This window comes from Gymnogyps californianus, chromosome 7 (genome assembly GCF_018139145.2).
Source record: "Gymnogyps californianus isolate 813 chromosome 7, ASM1813914v2, whole genome shotgun sequence".
NCBI lineage: Eukaryota > Metazoa > Chordata > Aves > Accipitriformes > Cathartidae > Gymnogyps > Gymnogyps californianus.
This window is the reverse complement of record NC_059477.1, coordinates 12,190,239-12,209,372: the sequence shown is the minus strand read 5'-3', so window position 1 is coordinate 12,209,372 and position 19,134 is coordinate 12,190,239. Positions and strand designations below refer to the sequence as shown.

The following is a 19,134-nucleotide window of genomic DNA, read 5'->3' as shown; positions in this document are numbered from 1 at the left end:
TCAGAATTTATTGGTGCTTGCCAGTACTAGGAAGAACGTGGAAGCCACTGTGCGTGAGACTAGACAATTGTGTACAAAGTAGGCAAATACACAGTTATGTGACCTTTATGTAATAAAACAAACTGCTCAAAAGTTACAAAATGTATCCCCTTATTCATCTGCACACAAAGCCATAGTCGTGGGAGAACCTTGAGAGCCTGCTGCTGCTTCTAAGACGTGCTAGAACTCTGACACTTGGGCTTGGAAACGACAGGGCATTTCCCTCCAGGAAACATTCCTTTGTCTAGAATGCTTCTCAGAAATACCAGTGACTTTAATTTTGGTAAATATCTAAGCTGAACTGTCACTACAGTTCTTTGAAATATTAAACAATGCTATGAAAATAAGGCATGTGCACTGACTTTATTTTGCCCTGTCTATACTGCTTGTTTTGTGTGCTGGAACAGGCCCAGTGCAGGGGGAGGGACAGTGCCCGGAGGGTATGAAACAGGTAAGTCTTTGCTGAGAAAGGGCTGTGGGTTTTTTAAATACTTCTCTTGCTCAGGTGTAGTATGTGGGCACCTCCTTGCCTTGAGACTTCCAGTCTTGTCTTCCCGCTTTCTGGTAGTGGGCTCCAGGATTTAGTTAGAATTGTTTTGTACTAGATGCTGCTTTATCCTTAAAAATGACAGCTTTGTTTGCCACCTACTGTGTTCCTTGACCTAACACAGCTATTAACATTGATGTGTAAAGTCTGTCCCGCTTTCCAAACAATGGTGTTCCCAAACTTGTGTTTCTCTCTGATTGTCTCAACATATGAAATTGCTTTACAACTTCTCAGTGCTTTAAAACTGACCACTTAATCCAGCTGTCACTTTCCCCAGCTTCCTACTTTTGATAAGAACTATCCTTCACAGACAGGATGTGTGACTGACGTTTCAATTGCTCTTTTCTGGAAAAGTATCTAAATGGTGAGAAACTGTATGAGGGCTGTCTTTGTCCTGAACCACGCTTTCCTCTGCTATTTAATACACTATTCTGTAGTAACCATGTGGATTATAGACACTTCAGAGAAAGGACCGGCTTCAATGCTTTCCTGAGGCTTCACCTAATTTCAGTACGGAAATTTGGTAATGCAAGGCAGCATATAGACAGGACTTAAATCTGTTCAAACCTATTCACTTATGTTTCTTCAGAGACTGGAAAGAGAATATTAATGTCAGGAATAGAACTACTGAAAATGAATTTAATCAAGACAGCTGGTACCATTGTAATGGCCTGAGAATGAAATGGTAGTACGGTACTGAAAAAACCCTAAGAACTGAGGTTTAGCACTCTATTGTATGTTTTTTAATGACAACTGGCCTTGGGTGTGCTTGTCTGCAGTAAGCGGAGGACAGCTTGTTCCCTCCTTCCAGGGAGGACAGCACTGTGGTACAGAATGTTGTGCATCCGTGCCCTAGTTCTCAAAGAGGTAACGCTTATTTACGTGGTTTAAAGTTGTGTTGGAACTGGGAACTGTTTGCATTAGATGAGATGCATCTGCTGTAACCTAACTGCGATGTGTAACGGTGAAACAGTGGCAGGTAGGCAAGCTCAGCCTGCCAGACGTACTACAAATTCAACAGTGGCTGGAGCCCAGACAGGTAAGAACCACTGGCTAGAGCTGAAACTGCTGCACTCAAATGATAGTACTTACGTTGCGTGTACCTCTTACGTTTAACACATGCAAACTCAGGAGTGTTCAGGCTGTGTTGTTTTTTCTACTGCAGTTGCTGGTCCGAATTCAACAGCAGCTGGAGACTCCGGACATACCCTTGTCATTCACTCGGATTAAAAGCACCTGCTACCTGATGCTCAACAAACTGTTCGTACTCCCCAAGGCCAGAACATCAGTTTCCCTCCGCTTGGCCAGAGTTGGCTGAGTTGATGCTGTTAAGTTACATTCACACTACTAATAACTTAAACTTGAGTTAATACATTACAATGCTGAAAAAAACCCATAAGCTTGGATAAGGCAGAACTTACACTATGATTACACAAACCATTTGGCAAGTTAATAAACAGCAGCCTGAGATATCTCGTGTTACAGCAGCTGCCAACTGTCTTACAATAACACTTTAAGTTGCACTTGATTGCAGCTTGAACATTCTATATACATCTGGCTGAACAGGTGTGTTTTGTACAGTATAAAATCCCACACACAGCTCAGATATGAAATGGATGCCCCAAAGGAGGAGCATGGCACCTCTTGTACGAATGAAGTGTACAAACAAGTTTATAACAGAGGCTGTTACAATTTTCCCTTTTACGTGTGATGAACTTCATGAAGCATTAGCTCCCGAGGTATGCTGGTTTCTGGGCCATGGAGTTTGGCTGCTCTTCGTTCAAAGGCAGCTACCATCTGCTTTACCACTTCATCAAAAAATAGCGTAGCAAGTTTTGAGTGTAGAAGTGAACGAAATTCAAAAGAAACCTGTTTAAGAAAATAGAGAAGAATTGTTTTTCATGTATCTACTGTTGTGGTTAATGCTGTTACAAATAGACAACTTCATTAAAGAATCTCCAGTTAGTCTGCAAGTAAGCTGTGGGAGAAAGAACAGTTGAAACTGAGCTATAGGTGAGTGTGTCTGTGAAGAAAAGCCTTATTCCTTGGTCAGAGGACCATGTCCCTGGGCTTTTCAATGAGAAGAATCATTTCGTTCAGTTCTCTGAAGTAATCATTTCCATTTAGCTAAACTAATTGTATTTTACTTAAATGATGCATCACAAAACATAAGTAAAACATTGGGGATAATGAAAAGCTACTGACAAATAACAACTTGGTTATTTTGCACACAGAACTCACTTGGGGGACAAAAGCTGGCTGAAGAAAATCCTGCATGGCAAGGCAGCAAACTTACAGGTAAGCTGCAGCAAACTCAAGAGGCATTTAAAAGCAGCTTGAAATAGCTAGCTATTAAATACCAACATTTTAAAATCAGTCTTTCCATCTTGGTAGCTGTAGTTATGGTATGTTCAAACAAGAGCAATTTACTGACTAAAGCTACAAGTTTGTTTTTGTGTGCCATATCTGCTACCTGAACACCTCCCACTCTCGACCTTCGCTGTCCTGACACGGGCAGTCAGCTTCAGAGTACAGACGTACTGGTTAAGTCCTCTGTACCAAGCCCTCGGGCCTCCTACTGCAGTGCTCAGAACTTAACTTCTACATTTTCTTTTAGCTACTGAGCCTTGCAGTTAAACTGAAGCTACTGCAGGAGTTAACAGTTACGGCAGGGGTGCAGGGAGTTTGCTTTCTCTCTCCACCATCAAAAGAAAAGGTCACTTTTATGTCAAACAGCCTTCAATTATGCTTTTGTGCTGTGCTGGCCTTCAGTCTAGTTAAATAACATTCCCCTAAGGCTATGGAATCGCATTGTTTTGGAATACACAGCTTCTGAAATGATTCCAGAATTTTCAGGAAAAGAAACAGGTTGCTCTTCTGTGATTTTATCATCACTCCTGCTATAGCATGTGTTTTGGATTGAGATTTAAGTATTTTTGTTATTCCTGAGAAATCAGCAGATTAAATGCCAAATGGAGCAGATACAGCTTCTCTCAAATTGCTTATGAGTAATGCATGTTAACTGCGAAACAGTAGCACAGAAGTAATTGAACTACTTGGACTGTAAGCCGAGTGTAGCTTCATTTACATTTGCTTGACCTCAAGCATCAGTAAAATTGATGTGCCTTTTGGAAGTCTGAGAGTTGCCATTTAGAGCATGGAGAGTTCTGCAGAGCTGGGATAACGAGTTTGGCATCATGTTCAGTAACTACGTAAAAACTTGAGGTATGGTATACATTTACGAAGTTTGCAGATCGTAAAAATGGTGTTGTGCTTCAACCTGTATACCAAATCATTTAAGAGCTGAAACCAAACTAGAAAAGTTCCCTGCTGTATGTATGTGTCTCCTGGAATCAGGCTGGCAAAACAGGATACAGTAGCTTGTGGGAACCAGCACAACCAAAACTCAATTTACGTTTTCTAAAGCAAACGAGCATTCTTGAAATCAAAGTCTTCTCTCAAATATCTGTAACTGCACAGTATGTTTTGAGAAGTTTGTTGTGAAATGCTTATCATCCCTATCCGCACAGGCCCAGAGGCAAGCGACACAGCAGGTCAGTACCTAGCAAGGGTTGGAGTCCTTAAGGACTTGCCTCTGTGAGGCAACCCCCCCGCTCAGCTGGCTACATTAGCTTCTGCTGCCTCAAAATGGGGCACGTAGTAAGAAGAATCAATAGTGTTTCCCCAAGAAAGTGAAAATATCCACTTTAAGTCCAGTTTTGACTCCCTTTAACCGAGGTTCTTGACCTCAATGTCAAAAGGTGGCTTTGGTATGGGGCGGGGGGGGGGGGGGGGGGGAGTTTTCCTCACAGACTCAGTATTTCAATTATAGGATTTAAACACTTGCTTAATTCAAGTTTTCTCAACTGATTTATGGCTTGGGTTAACAGCTAGCTTATGTACTGGTTAGTAGCAGGAACTGGCACTTATTTGCCTGGAGAAATTCAAATACCACGAGCAAATAACATGCAAACACCGTTGGCAAATCCCATGAGAAATGTATTTTTTTGAGCGCCTATAGATTCACTTTTACTGTTGAACTGTATGAAGTGCAATACAGCAATAAGCTGAAAGTTATTAATCCAGGGAGATTAACGTGCTAGTTCACAAATACTCCAAAAGCTCTTTTTCCCATTTACAGAAGATAATTTTTAAAGCAGAGTATCCCAGCAGATGGCAGCAGGATCAACCCGTTTCTGTGTACTTTTGTAGCCTGCTCTGAACCCCAGCTTAGTTATGTGCTCAGTGCAACACCTACTCTTAACACTACAAAATGTAAGAAAAAATGTGATGACAGACTAAATAGACAAAATGAAAAAGCAGTAACTTGAGTGGAAAACAACTTGTCTAGGAGTAACAGGCGAAATCAGATACTGGATTTAAAGAGCAATAGTTTTGAGCTGCAGTGATATCCCATCACAGATGGGATATCTATTATCTATATTCCCATCATAGCAAAAATCTATTATACCTGTATTATAGAAGGAAGGAGTGAGACTTAAAATACATTAAACAGTAAAATTGGAAGCCAGGAAATTAAATTGACCAAACTGCAGGCCAAACAGGACAGATGGGAGAACACCTACTTTCTGGTACCAAGAGCACTTAGGTTGTAGAGTAATTAAAGGAAATAGCAAAGTACGTTTACTATCTCTCCCTCTATTTGACTGTCTAAAAACTTCAGCATGTTTAGAATTGTATGGTGAGAGATACCAATCCCTAGACTGTTTCATGATATGCAGACACTTCATAGAAGACTGCTGTCTCTAAAGGACACTGTAGTGGTTTCCACGTGGTAAAGTCTGCAAAAATTTTTTTGGATAGTAGTGACTAAAACTAACTTGTTTTCCGTGTGTATGTGTTTAAAAAAAAATTAGTACCAGGCATTAAAAAAAAAAAAGCACAGTTGCAGGTACTGTTTCTATGCCCTGTTCCTAGCATGTGGTAGTCTAAATTACAATACTTACTGAAAAATCCAATGTACATGTCCTTGGATAACCAGGGATACCTGGGCTGAAACGCCACACTGTTTCCAAGTGATTAAATAGTTTTCCATCTGTGCAGGATGCCTAAAATAAAGTTTTAAAAGTCAAGCTACAATTAGGCTCTTACAGACGTGACAAATTGGTATTACTGAAGTTTGCATTTGCATTTTGTTAGACAGTGAAGGTCACAGCATAGTTAAAATTATTCTTATAGGGCAGCCAGCACGAGATCCCGTTTGCACAGTGTCATTTACGGCAAAATAATTTAATTCCTTTTAAGGGAGAGGAAAAATTTTTGTGTTGAGAGTCATAAAACAGATCTCTAGCATGATGCATAGAACACCAAAATAATGCTAATGCTATATACCAGAGTTCTGAACAACACTGCTTTAAGCAAAGGATATGGGTATTTACTGGGTTTGTTTTTTTTTTTTTTTTTCATTACATGTATAGAATGTTTTATATACTGATATACAGACTGGTAGTCTTAGGCTATAGGAACGCTTAGCATCAAAACAAACCTGATTGAAGACAAACTCCAAACATCTTGTCACAAGATACTATTGTGATGAACAGCTACCATGAAGTCAGTAAGACTACACACTCAAGTTCATAATCAGCTTATACATTGGCTTTTAGTTACTGGCAAGCCATATTTAACTAACATTTCGGGAATGCTTGCATACAATCCTCCTCTAAAACAATAAAGTATTTGCAGTAGTTGGCTTCATAGTTTTCATGACAATAGGGTCCTTATTTTCACTCATTTTGCTTTTAGCACATATAGCTAATTTTTTTCTGGCTATATTTATAATAGAAAAAGATTGAAAGACATATACTTCAAAATCATCCGAATACATAATCTCAATTGGCTTGGAATTTCTAGAGAGAATTTCTGCAACTTTTTTTTTAACTCTTTTTTTACCATTTCTTACTGTTACCACAAGCAGCTCTGCTCCAACAAGGCTACCCATGATGAATAGGCGTTGCTTGTGGTTTGAAAGCCGTGGTAAGGTAAGCCATCTCAAAGACTAATCAGCAGCACAAAAATACCTACATTTTTCTGCCCAGGAATGAGATGTGGTGCCTTGCTACTTCTACAGAAAGGGGAGGAGTAGAGGGAAGATTAGACACGAAGAGCTGGGCTCGCTTTTCCTGCTGCTGCCAAAAGGGCAGGAAGAATGGGAAAATTGCCAGCGTGTCCCCCTTGCTCCCAACCTTATAAGTAGCAAACTCACTCTGTGCTTTCCTCTGTGGCAAGAGCTGCTGCTACCAGTCTGATTTTTCCATTGCTCAAGCACTGCTGCATTAAGCAACAAATCCGTGCTCATTTTGTCGCCACCAGTAGCCCGCTATGCCAGACCACCATGCAAGCTGCCCTTGCCCAGAGTTATTTCTGAGGACAGTGAAGTAGTCCAAACACACAGTCGCTTCTCTAGAAGTGTTCCTACAGTTATAGGAACAAAATGTAAACTTCTAGGAAAAATAATCCCAGCAGAGAAAACACTAGTAAGTCTAGGAGGAGGAAATCGAAAGAAATGGTTCTCCTCACCACTTTCACAGTCTTTTCTGAGACAAGAAATCCTCTTTTGAGTGAATTAGAGGGAAAAAGAGTTGGTAAGCCAATCTGATAGCTATGTGAAAGGAAAAAGCCAGTCTTGTCAGGGAAGAGTAGAAAGGGAAAGCAGTCAGCATGTAAAATGCAGATTTTCCATTGTAGCTGTTCAACTTTCTTAATAAAGGCAGAAAGATATTTTTTTCTTTCCAGAATCAGTAAGTACCTTGAATAAAGGCACTTTGCATATTCCCTTTCCAATTCATGTCTCCCCTGTACTTAAGGAACCCAGTTTCTGTTTTGAGCAGTGTCTCTTAAGAGGAAGCCTAGAAAAGAATAGTGAAATAGGATATCCAAACAATTATCTTGAATAGCAATCAACTGTTGTAATTCCATTAGTTAATCCAAAAAATAGTCAAGATCTGCCACATGGAGGGAGAGGCAGTTTTGCTCTAAGGAATCTGTTCTGACCTGTTCCTAACCAAAACAGATTTGAACATATAAGGCAAACTAGTTAGAAGATCCAGATGTCATTCAAAATTTCTCCCTTGACATTTTTAATTATTGCTCTTGAACAGCTGAAAGGAGGAGAAATACAACTGCTTCTTTCTGAACAAATTAATTCTAAAAAATGGACTTTAAATCCACTTTTCTATCTTCTCATCAATACACTGAATCACAAGTTCTTCAGCAGATCCTACATTTAAGTTTAAGACTTCTCATATTAGCTAGGTAAAATTGTCAGAAGAAAAGTAATGACAGATAACAATTTTGCTAAGGCATCAGAAACTACAGTTGTCAAAGACAACTTTTAAGTCAGTATTAATTTTGCATTTAGAGAGGCTTGGACAAAATTTTAACATAAACAAACAAAACCGGTATATCTTCATTAATGGCTGCTAGCTTCTCCAGCAAAAGGAAATTAAAAAGCAATTCCTCCCCTGCCTAATTTGGCAGCTTATGTTTTAAAAGCACATTCAAATTCTCTCCAGCTAACCTAAGTCTTTAAACAAAAGCAACACAAGTTTTGAGCCATACAAAGCACTTCCAGCATCAATTTTCTTTTGGAGCACCAGCGAGTTATTTGAATTTCAACATGCAAAAGTTACAGCTAAGGGGGGGAAAAAAAAAAGTTACCTTAACTAAATGTGGTCTCACTAGGGTAACAACTGATGTATACCTCTCTACTACAGGAGGGAATCCTATTTCTAGCCGTGCTTTGCAGTATCCAGAGCGCTTCGATAATATATCTGACTTTTTACACCAAGGAACAAATAGTTTGTAATTCTCCACAACAGCAACAACTTCATACATTTCCTGCATAGAATACCTGGAAACAGAAACACAAACATTAGTTATAAGGTATTTTAACTTCAAATTCAGTATTAAAAAGTTTCAAAGATTGTATAAATGGCAGTTTGGAAGGTGAACATACAGTCACCTGAAAACACTACCACTGTTTTTGGAAATTAAAAAGGGAGGGGGGGGGGGGGGAAGTAATAAACTGGTAAGAGTCTTTGCATAAAGTTGCAAAACACCACACAACATCCAGCAGTAAAGTTAGTGAACAGTGAAGCCGATGTCTGCTACTTTCTGCAATATCACGTAAATACACATACATTTCAAATGGAAAAATAGTTTTTCCAGCACAGTTGTGTCTTCATTTAGGTAGATCTTAGACATTCCACATAAAGAATCCATACTTCATGGCTACCAAGAAAAGGCGTATCAAAACTAAAGTACTATATTTCATAAGGTTTAAATAGAGGAACACTACTTTCCTTATTTTAGCCCAAATAAAAAAGCTTAATTAAAAAATACATGCAATGGAAAAACGTCACAGCATCACAGAATGGCTGAGGTTGGAAGGGACCTCTGGAGGTCATCTTGTTCAACCTCCCTGCTCAAGCAGGATATTGAAATCATATGAAAGAATATGATGGCAACATTTTAGTTGATTCTACGGTAACATGGCAAAGTATTACATAGCTACAGTTTTTAAGTTTTAGTTCTGACTCAGAAAAGAATTGATGCACATGCTAATTAATCTGTGTTTAAAATGAAGCATATGTTCAACAGTACTCAACAGTGAGTACTATGGGACAAAGGCTCTTTTTAAGTGATCATGCAAAATGTGTTGCAGTTCAAGAACTATCACATAACTGAGTGTTAAGCATAGTCAAAAAAATTATGCTAATAAACAAATTGTTCATACTATTGTGGACCAGAGACTGGGGGGCAGATCATAGTCTCGTCAAATTAACTGGAATTTTCCCACTAGCCTGAAGACAAACAGATCTCAAAATCTTTTTCTATGTGCCTAAGTTTCTTCATCACACAACTAATTATTTTCCTTCTTTTAAAGAAAGAAGGAAATCTCGAGAAGTACAACAGAACAACAGTAAGTGCAAACATTAGCACATATTTGGGACAGAGGGAACAAACTGAGAGTTTTCACACCTGTTGGTTTATTCCCATTTCACCAGATGAAATTAATAGTGTATTCTTCCCTTTCAAGGTTGTTTTTGTTTTGTCATGGAATAGAAGGATTATTTCTGCTATTTCTTTCTATGGGGCAAGGGTTTTGGGTTCCTACATTTTTTATACTCAATTTCAGACTGGAAAAGCCTGATCTCTACAGATTCTGAAAGTCAAAACTGCTTCCTAGTCTCCAATTGGGCAGTCACAGGGACATGTGTCTTCAGGGATGCTCAGTCTTTGAACTTCTAGTGTTTTGGATTAATCACAGCAAACACAAAATCAATAAGCATATAAAGTCTCTTTCCACACGTCTATACAAACCCTATAATTCTTCTTTCAGAATATTCTTTTCTTTTGTTTACTAGTGGTGCAGCAATGTTGAAGAAAGTTCTTGAAAAGGTATGGCTCATTACAGGTACTTGCAAAGGAGAAATTCTGGTCATCAGAATACCACAAGAAGCCAAGTGCCTGCAACAGTGAAAATGCTTTTAGATGTGTTTCATATCAGCAAAATAAACAACACATTCAGGTGAGACAAACAATCTGTTGTATAACATTCCAGAAAATGTCAGATGCAGATGGAATAACAAAGGCTCGTAACAGTATACAAACTGTTAAAAACACAAGGGGGATTTTTGTTCCCTTAGGAGAAACTAAAAATAGCCCCCAGTCACGAGAAAAGTAACTGGCAGAGTAAAATACAAAGGCCCCATTAAACGTTGACTTCGTGGCAGCCTGAGTTCATGTACAAGCCTCATATGCACTTAGTTTGCAGAACAGGCTCTCTTAATAGCAAAATCAAGGAAGAGAAGGTTCCACTTGGAGATACAAAGCTGAACTCTGCTATAATCCCTCTGCTGCCATCCTTCTCTCAAAAGGAGAGTTTCATTTTGAAAGTCCTTTCAGAAAGTGCATTGCTTACTTAATTTCCTTCAGAAAAAAATCTCGCAAAGCCTTGGACGCAGTGTTTTCATAAATAGAACTTAACAAATTACCTTTAAAAATGCTTGTAATTCTAAGATTGCACCTCAGTGTTCTCTGTTTGTGAACATCTACACTAAAATGTAACAAATATTCATTGTGATTAATAGGTCTGTTCTGCTAAATTATTGATTTTGCCTAGATCAAGTCAGTTAAGATGCAAAATGCTACCACAAAAGCTCTGATTTTTGGCACCAGGAAGTTAAAACTGCCACTATTTGCTGTCAGTGATTCTACAAACATAAGCTAAAGAGCAACCTAGGTCTTCTACTGTCCTTTCTCTGATTGAACAATCAAGACTGTACTTCTGGATTCACATAGTCAAAAATGGAACCAACCTTCCCCACTTAGCATTAGGCTTGTTTGGTGGTTTCTTTGGTTGTTTTGGTGTTTTTTCAAACACAATGAACAGATAGATGCATTTTTTACTAACCAGCAAAGTAGTCTAGCAAATTACAGTTACCAATTTAAAAAAATTAAAATTATTATTAACGTGTTCTTTAAAAATCAACATAACTTTGAATTCTAAAGAAACACAGTAATAACTTGGGACTTGACCACATTAGCTTATATGGTCACTGTATTAGGAGACAGGCAAATAATAAACTGGTATTGAGTTCAGAGGAAAATAATAATCAGCAGCAGCTGATTAGAAACAATCTGTACAGACTTTTAAAAAAAGAAATAAGCAACTGTGATATGAAGCAAGATGACTGACAACACAGATTGTAATCACTGCAGTTGAAAAGGAGTTACTTAAGATGGGACAGAAGTATGGTGTCAAAATTAAGAAAGGTCAACTTTAAAAGTCTTTAGACAACAAACTCTGCAAATGTTTGCAACTGTATCTCAAGGGATGTGGACATAGTCTGTTTTTTTCCACACAGACTGGACAAGACTGTTAAGGAAAAGCATTGCTTCGATAGAAACGCTGGAAGGGTGCCAGTAACATTGTAGCTGCCTCAACCAGATTCATAGAAAGTGTTCAAATGTTTGGACCAGACCTCATTCTGGAGAGCTAATTTAAATTACTTTCTCCATCTGGGTCTATGCATAGTACACAGCCCAAACCAGATGCTAGGTTTCTTCTCTTGGTTTGTTTTTTACTGTAATGCTATGCCAGTATATTGTTTCATACAGTTTTATCTAGACTCATGTCAGCTACAAGGCTGAAAAACAACCTCTACAAATAATCTTTTAGCTGCTGTAAGACAATGTCCTTTTCACAATTATATTGCCATTCAAGGAAGGCAAGGTTAAAAGAGGTTATAATGCTAACAAACATGGTGAGACTTCATCTCTCTCTCGATTTTATCTGAAGAAAAACAGATGCTATGAGAATGTGCTGGCTCGGTCCCAGTTGAGGAAAGCATACCTTTTCAAGAAATCACAAAAGCACGGATTTCAATAGACTGTCACACATGTTTTTGTGAACCTGATCAAGGCCACAGAAGAAAAGCCAAGTCCATGCCAGAATCGGGACACACCTACCACCTCTGTATTTATCCTCTGACAGTAAAACAACCATATCCACTCACACTGCTCTTACTGGCATCATTCAATTCCTGCACTCGCTGCTTTCTCTCTAAACATTTGGGCACTGATCACAGTATCACCTGACTTCCATGACCTGAAAAGGAAGCATTTACTGGTGTTTGGTATACATACGTAAGTGATCTATATTCAGTGATTATTTTTAATAGCTACAAAATTTTCTAAGCCTAAAGATTAACATATTTTTGAAAAAAGGGATCTCGAGCTCCTGACTATAAAGACTGAAATTAGCGGTAAGAGCATGCCAGGGCGATGGTGTTTACTGTTATCCCAACTGTTACTTCCATAAGGTTAGTGGTATCTGATGGCCATTTTATGGTCTGCGAGACCTGAGTTGATCTCATTCAAATTCTTTGTCGACAGCTGTTCGCATCCCAAAAAATGAGCGTTGCCAACAAGTGTCCTCATTAGCATCTCAGTCTGAGTAAGCACAAGAGACTAATTTACCACCTGAGTCCTTGAAGCCTGTTACTCAGCACAGTAAGGGGTCCACCGAGTCAACAACAGGTACAGAATGTACCCCAATAACTGCAAGACATGAAAGCATACCCAGCTTCAAGGCTACAAATAATACAGCACCATTTTGGATTCAGCTTGCACTTGCTTAAAACCAGCTGCCAAGATTCTTGCAGCTTACACTAGAAACATTTTCAAACTTAGCTTGCAACCAGTTACTTAATGAGTTTCCTTATACTGAACACCCTTGCCAGTAACTGATTTTGCCCTCAAGACTCTAATAAATTACTTTAAAAAATAGCCATTTTGTTTACCAAGATTGAGCTATTTTAATATTGCAAACACATCCTAAAGATTAAAACATGAAGGATATGCAGTAAGAAATATGGTCCAAGAAAGATGACATTATACCACTGCACGGTAACAATTATGTCAAATGACTGCTTGAAATGTGACATCATTCCACTTTTTCACTGTTTTTATGAGGATGCCAGTAAGACTTTGAATTTATCAAACACAGCAGCACTGCCATAACCGTAGTAACAGGTAAACCCTTTTTTCTCCTAAGATTTTCAAATTGCACTCTCTCTCTTATCTGCTTGTTCTTTTTCTTCCAGTTACAAGATCAGCTCTTCTCCCAAAGCATATTTTGTTTCTCAAGTTGTTCCAGCCAGCCTTCCATGTGATCAGGGGATAAGGAACTTACTGCATTATCTGAAGTGGAAAATATCTGGGCGTTTTACTCAGTTTTTCATTTCTTTTATGGATTGCTCAAAGTTATGCAACTGGCTTAAGCAAAGAAGAGGCAAGTTTATAATCTGAAAATCGTTTGTTCTTCCATCGACACTGCCCGCGTTGAAAGGAGTCAACAGCTACCGAAACTGAGGGCACTTCAGCCCCCCCCGCGAACGCAGAGCCGGAGGGGACCTGGGAGTACCTTCCCTCTCCCCCACAGCCACCAGCTTCTCTCCGGAGTAGCACCGGGCAGCGCCACGCTCCCCGGAGCGGGGCGAGCCGGGCGGGGGCTCGCCCAGCACCGCCCCGCGGGGCAGCAGGGCGCCCGGGAGCGTTCACTCTGGAGCGCACTGAGGGACCGCGCGCCTCAGGCGGCCCCACCCCGCCCCCGGGCCCGGCGCCCCGGGACTACAGCGGGGCCGCCCGGCAGGCGGAGGGCGGCCGGGCGCGCCGAGGGGCGGTGCGGCGGCGGGGCCCCGGGACGGCATGCCACCCGCCGCGGCGGTGGGAGGAGCCGCGGCGGGGCCCTGGCTGTCACCCCCGCGGTCACTCCGCCTCGCCCCGCGTACCTGACAGCGGCCGTGCGCGGCGGCGGGGCGGCGGCGAGCCCGCCGGCCAGCGCCCTGCCGAGCGCCCGGCCGCTCCGCGCCATCTCGGGCCCCGCTCCTCGCCGGCTGCCCCGCCCGCCCCCGCGCGCTGCCTAACGGCCGCCGGCGCAGAGCCGCGCCCCCGCGGCACGGCCCAACCGCCTATCGCCGCTCGGGGACCGGCGTCACGCGCTGCGGGCCGGCCCCCGCCACCGGCCGGCGCGGGCGGAGGAGGGGGGCGCGCGCAATCACGAGACAGCTCGGGCTCGGGACGGGGGAGAGGCCCTTCGCCTGATTGGCCCGGCGGCGCGCGAGCCCCGCGCACGGCTATAATTGGGCTTGTGCGCGCGGGGTGCGCCCCACGGAGAGGGGGGCGGGCCGACCCCTTCCCCACCTCCCCCCGCCGCCCTGTCAGCGCGCGTGACCGGGGAGGGAGGGGGGTTAGTGTCGGCCGACAGACCGCCTCCGAGGGACGGCGTCGGGCCGGGCGGGCTCCCCGCGGAAACGGCGGCTCACTGCGGGCCCTCCCCGTCCCTCTGCGAGAGCACAGCCTCCGCGGCGGAAGGAGCTCGCGGAGCAGCCGGTAAGAGCCCTCCGCGGTGGGGCGGCCTAGAAGGGCCCCTTGGCGCCCAGCCTTCCCGGTCCGTGCGGGGCACCCGCTTATCCCGCGCGTCGCCTTACCTTCCCTCAGCAGAGGGCTGCTTAAGCAGATGTGTAGCAGTCTGGTGCTTAGCTTGCATCTGCTCGATGCAGGCTAAAGTTTAGAATAATCGACGTCATTAAAACTTACCAGTATCTCCATAGACCTGACTGTAATCACAAAGCATCGTTTTACTACACATTGAGACAAAAAATTCGTTACTTAACGCTTTCTTGTAAGTCACCTTTCAACAAAAAGGTGAAGGGAGGTAAGCCTCCCTCAACAAAAGCGCGTTTTACAACTATCCTGCAATTGAGGAACTACTGTTTAAATGTCATTTGTCTCATCATACATTCCATATTACATGTAACATCATGTGTTACACAAGTTATTTAAAAGTAAGTCTGCAAAATCTATTTCCATAAAAAGGTACTTTTAAAAATTTAGTTCCTGGTGGGCTATTCAACTCTTGAACTGAGACATAATACTTACACTTCATAGTACTTACACATCCTTAACTTGAACGTGTATCTGGGCTGTATCCCACTAGAAGGTAAACAACTTGGATACGTTGTCAACAATGTCTCTTCAAATATGTGATGAACCCATTCCCACTCAACTAAATGCAACTCGAATTTTACATCCGATGCAAATTAAACTATATTTTAGTTAAAGCAGTTGAATGCTGAATGCATGGAAATGGAGATTTCTGAACAAAATAACAGTTCAACTATGTAAGTCCACATACACATCCTCTTCAGAAAAGTCCTCCTTGTAACTATCTTAGTGTCCTTGCTATTAGCAAAAACACTCATTATTAAACAAGAACACCACCAATTTGGATAACTGAAACTAATTGGAGCAGCTCTTACTTTATCACATCAGGGTATGGTGTTTTTCAGATAGGCTGCCCTGTAGCACGTTCTTCATATTGAACTTGGTGAAAAACAGAAACATTTAAAACCCCTTGTTCTCCAATGCAGGTGAAAAACAAACAGCAAAGCCAGAAATACAGAAAAAGCCCCAATCCTTGCCTGCCTGCACCCCCACTCCCGCCTCCAATCCTTATTACTAACCTCTTCTGTGTGTTTTGCAACTTCCATCAGAGCTGCTCTTCCTTGCTGGATTCTGTGTTTGCCACGGGAGTGTGTTCTGTATGTGTTGTTCTAGCTTGCTTCTGTGGATCAGGAATTACCTCTTAGAGAGTTTGATGTCTTTTAGCATTTAGAATAACTGAAGGATCGAGGGTTGAGAAGCACAAGATGATGGATGGATGAGTGAACTCTGAGGTTTTTTGCATTATTTTTTTTCCTTGGTAGGCTCAGAAATACAGAAATAACAGTCCTTACACCTTGCTTGATATCTGCTGTTGGAAAAGAGATTTGGATTTATTAACTTTGATGGGTAGAGTGGCCCAAATTAATATTTAACACCAGAGAGATGCAAGACATTTCTGATACACCAGAAAGAGCCGTACTGTATGACCACAAATAATTTTTTTTTCTAAATGCTATTTTTGTCATACCACCATCATGAGGAAGGGTTCAGTTTAAACTCTGATTATGAGGTTTATGCTATTTAAAAAACATTTAAGAATTTTAAGGACCCTTTTAAGTGAGCAGAGAGACAGAGTCAATCTTAGATGTGGCAAGCATATCCCAGTTTAAAAGTAGGCTATTTTTTACACAATACATTCAGCTGTGTTCCTATAGATGACTGAATAGGGCAGCTAGTTTAGTGTGTTCCTTTGGCAGCCAAAGATATGCTGAGTAAAGCAAAAATAAAACCATTGTATTCCTATTTATAAATGAGTTTTGCACAATACTTGCCATTGAAATATCTCAGAAACTCTCACAATCACACATTTAGGCTGGGAAGGATGATCTACAAGCATGGGTGATGATTAAGTTGCTAGTTACATGATCTGCAAATGATGCAGCTAGGAATTAAGGGCAGATTTACTATTTCTCAGTTAAGTGGATTAATCAGAAGCTACAATATAAAATCAAGAGAATTTTCTTATATTTCATATAGCACCAATGATCTGGGAGTTTCTGGCATAGCAAGAATTAAAGTATTTGGCTGTTAACCTGTTGTGCAAAGGCTTAGACTTTTTACACCTTCACATGATTTTAGTGGGCCTGTAAATCCAAAAACGGTTGAAACCTCAGTGCATACTCACTTATAGCCAGTTCTGAAATCCAGCCATTCTGTTTGTACCCTGTCCCACTTCCAAAACAATACAGGCTGTATTTATTTGACTGCTAAGGAAGAACATGATCAGCACTAAGCCACCTAGACACCAGCCTCAGCTTCTCACAGGCTGGGGGAGGATTGGTGCTTGAGGAAGGCTGTGTCTTTTGCTTCTCCACAGGGCTGGCAAAGTCCTTACCCAACCGCCCTCCCCCTGCCAGCCCTGGGGTGCTGTGCCAGCTGTGACACAGGCCTCCTGTGGGCCTGAAGCCTGGTTCCTCTTGAGATAAAATCTACAAAAGGATCCTCAGACTCCCGCAGGGGAGCCCACAGTACTGCAGGATCCCCTCTTTCACTTATGTTCGTCAGCCTGTCCTTACCAGCAGTGACAGACAAAGCAGGGGTGGTTTGTGTTCAGGTTACACACATGCAAAACACAAAGCAGCCCTCATTCAAACCCCTCCAAAAAGTTTATCATCCAAAGTGTGTTTTTTTAATTCATTGGCTTTTCAGTGAGAAAAAGGATCCTTTCTACCTTACCACTTCTTGACATCAGAAGCAAAAATGGGACTGGAAGAGATTTAATTTCATGCTATTTTTTTCTTGCTCATATTGTGTGAGAAACTTTAATGAAGTTTCTGTGGAGCTGAAACACAGCTGCTGTTGTTAAATATTTCGTCTCTTTGGGTTAAGAATTTTTGTGCTTATCTTTAATAGACATAAATGTCAGTAAACTGTCCCCAGCACATGAAGCTAAGCACAGACCTGGTGTAAATTGAAGGACTGGGAGTTTAGACCAGGTTTGTGGCTTTTTGCATCATGTCAGCTCATTGTGCAATTCTTTATAGCATTGGGTGTGGGGAGAAAAAATTGAACACAAATAAAAAGTTCTTTTTGGAAGAATCAGCAGGAGGGTGTAATCAGAAGCATGGCTTCTTTGAGTGAATCGGTGCCAGAAACTTCTACTGGCACAATAGACAGGGTCAATCAAGGACAGGCAAAGTGGCTGGATACTTCTTTCAGCAGCCGTGCCAGTGAGTGATAGCTTAAGCTGGCCATGAAATTGGACCTGAATCTGTTACGTAAAGCAGGACTTCACGGGTCTGTAACTTAGGTACAATTCCAGATCTGCAAAGCTTATAGGCTCTTAAATCCAATCAGTTTCCAATCCATACAGGGATCTCGGTGAAGTGTATGTCCATGTGTCGGTGGGGGAAAGGGATGGGAACGTGGGCAGGCAAAATAGGACTGGTAAACCACTAAGCTAGGACCTTGTCCATATCTTGTGGAAGCTATGCAATAGAGATATTGTTCAGGAGGCAAAAGTATATATATATCAGGATTCAGGGCTTTGACAGGCAGACACAAATTAAAGAACCTGGGGCACCATACAGAATTTGGCAGGGCAGGGGGGAAGAGACTCAAGCACTTTACAATGCTCCATCATAGCACAATTCCCCTCACAACACAGAACTCCCTCTTCTGCGGGAAACGGCATACTCCAGAACTGCCATTCAAAAGTGTTCCTTGGGATCGCAACCCCTGAGCTCAGTTCTGTTTAATAACAGAGGAAATGCAATATTGCAACTGTTTGGCCTAGCATAAGTTGGAAGTCAGGCTGAAGAAACAAGAGAAAGTTACTGCAAATTGATCTTCATGGTGAACCCGAGCATGTGACCTTTACTTAAAATAGTTACATGTATTAAATTCTTGCAGTAGGGAATTACTGTCTGCCTCGACCTTACCCTCACATGTCCCTGGGCAGCTCAATAAATATCTCCTTTTGTGGCCTATGAGTATGTGCAAGTGCATCTTTCTAGAAATGCAGAACGTGAGTTTAATAACACTGAGAGAAGAACCAGAAGATCCTCTGCACCTTCAAATGACAGTTGCTCTTAGGAACATTTGAATACATGTAGTTATGTAAAATATTACAAGCAGAACTGTTCAGCAAACTTTTGCAAGCTAAGAAGAAGTCCTTCCTAAGGGGAATGATTAGTGAGTAGTGAATATGAGTTTTACCATCATGCATTTATCTCCCTTTCTGCAAATAATTTATGCATTTTACCTTATTGGAAGTTCTCAAGTTGACTCAACTTTGGTTATTGCAAAGACTTCTGAGGAGATTAGAAACTTAGCAGTTGTACAATAAAACTGCACGGTAGTAAATAAGCTATATAAGATTACATATTACACTGTGTTATGAAATATCATTAATGTCTTGCATGGTTAAGCAATCATGGACTTTGAACTTAGGTTGTGTGGCCAGCCTTGGTGTTTTACTTAGGTTTGTGCTTACTACTACTAAAAGTCAAGAGAATAAAAAATTAGCTCATTCATAACACTTGACTATAAGGGAGTTTCCTGTGCTTTGCATGTGG

General features: G+C 41.4%; 1 protein-coding gene across 1 annotated transcript; it reads right to left on the bottom strand.

Moving 5' to 3' along the window:
- Positions 1 to 1,211: 1,211 nt before the first annotated feature.
- On the bottom strand, positions 1,212 to 13,985 carry COQ10B (coenzyme Q10B). Its single transcript, XM_050899921.1, has 5 exons — positions 13,903 to 13,985; positions 9,929 to 10,075; positions 8,264 to 8,456; positions 5,554 to 5,655; positions 1,212 to 2,455 (listed from the first exon to the last, which is right to left on the bottom strand). Exons 1-5 carry the CDS (start codon positions 13,983 to 13,985, stop codon positions 2,288 to 2,290), a joined length of 693 nt encoding a protein of 230 aa, XP_050755878.1. The 3' UTR covers positions 1,212 to 2,287.
- Between the last annotated feature and the right edge of the window lie 5,149 nt (positions 13,986 to 19,134).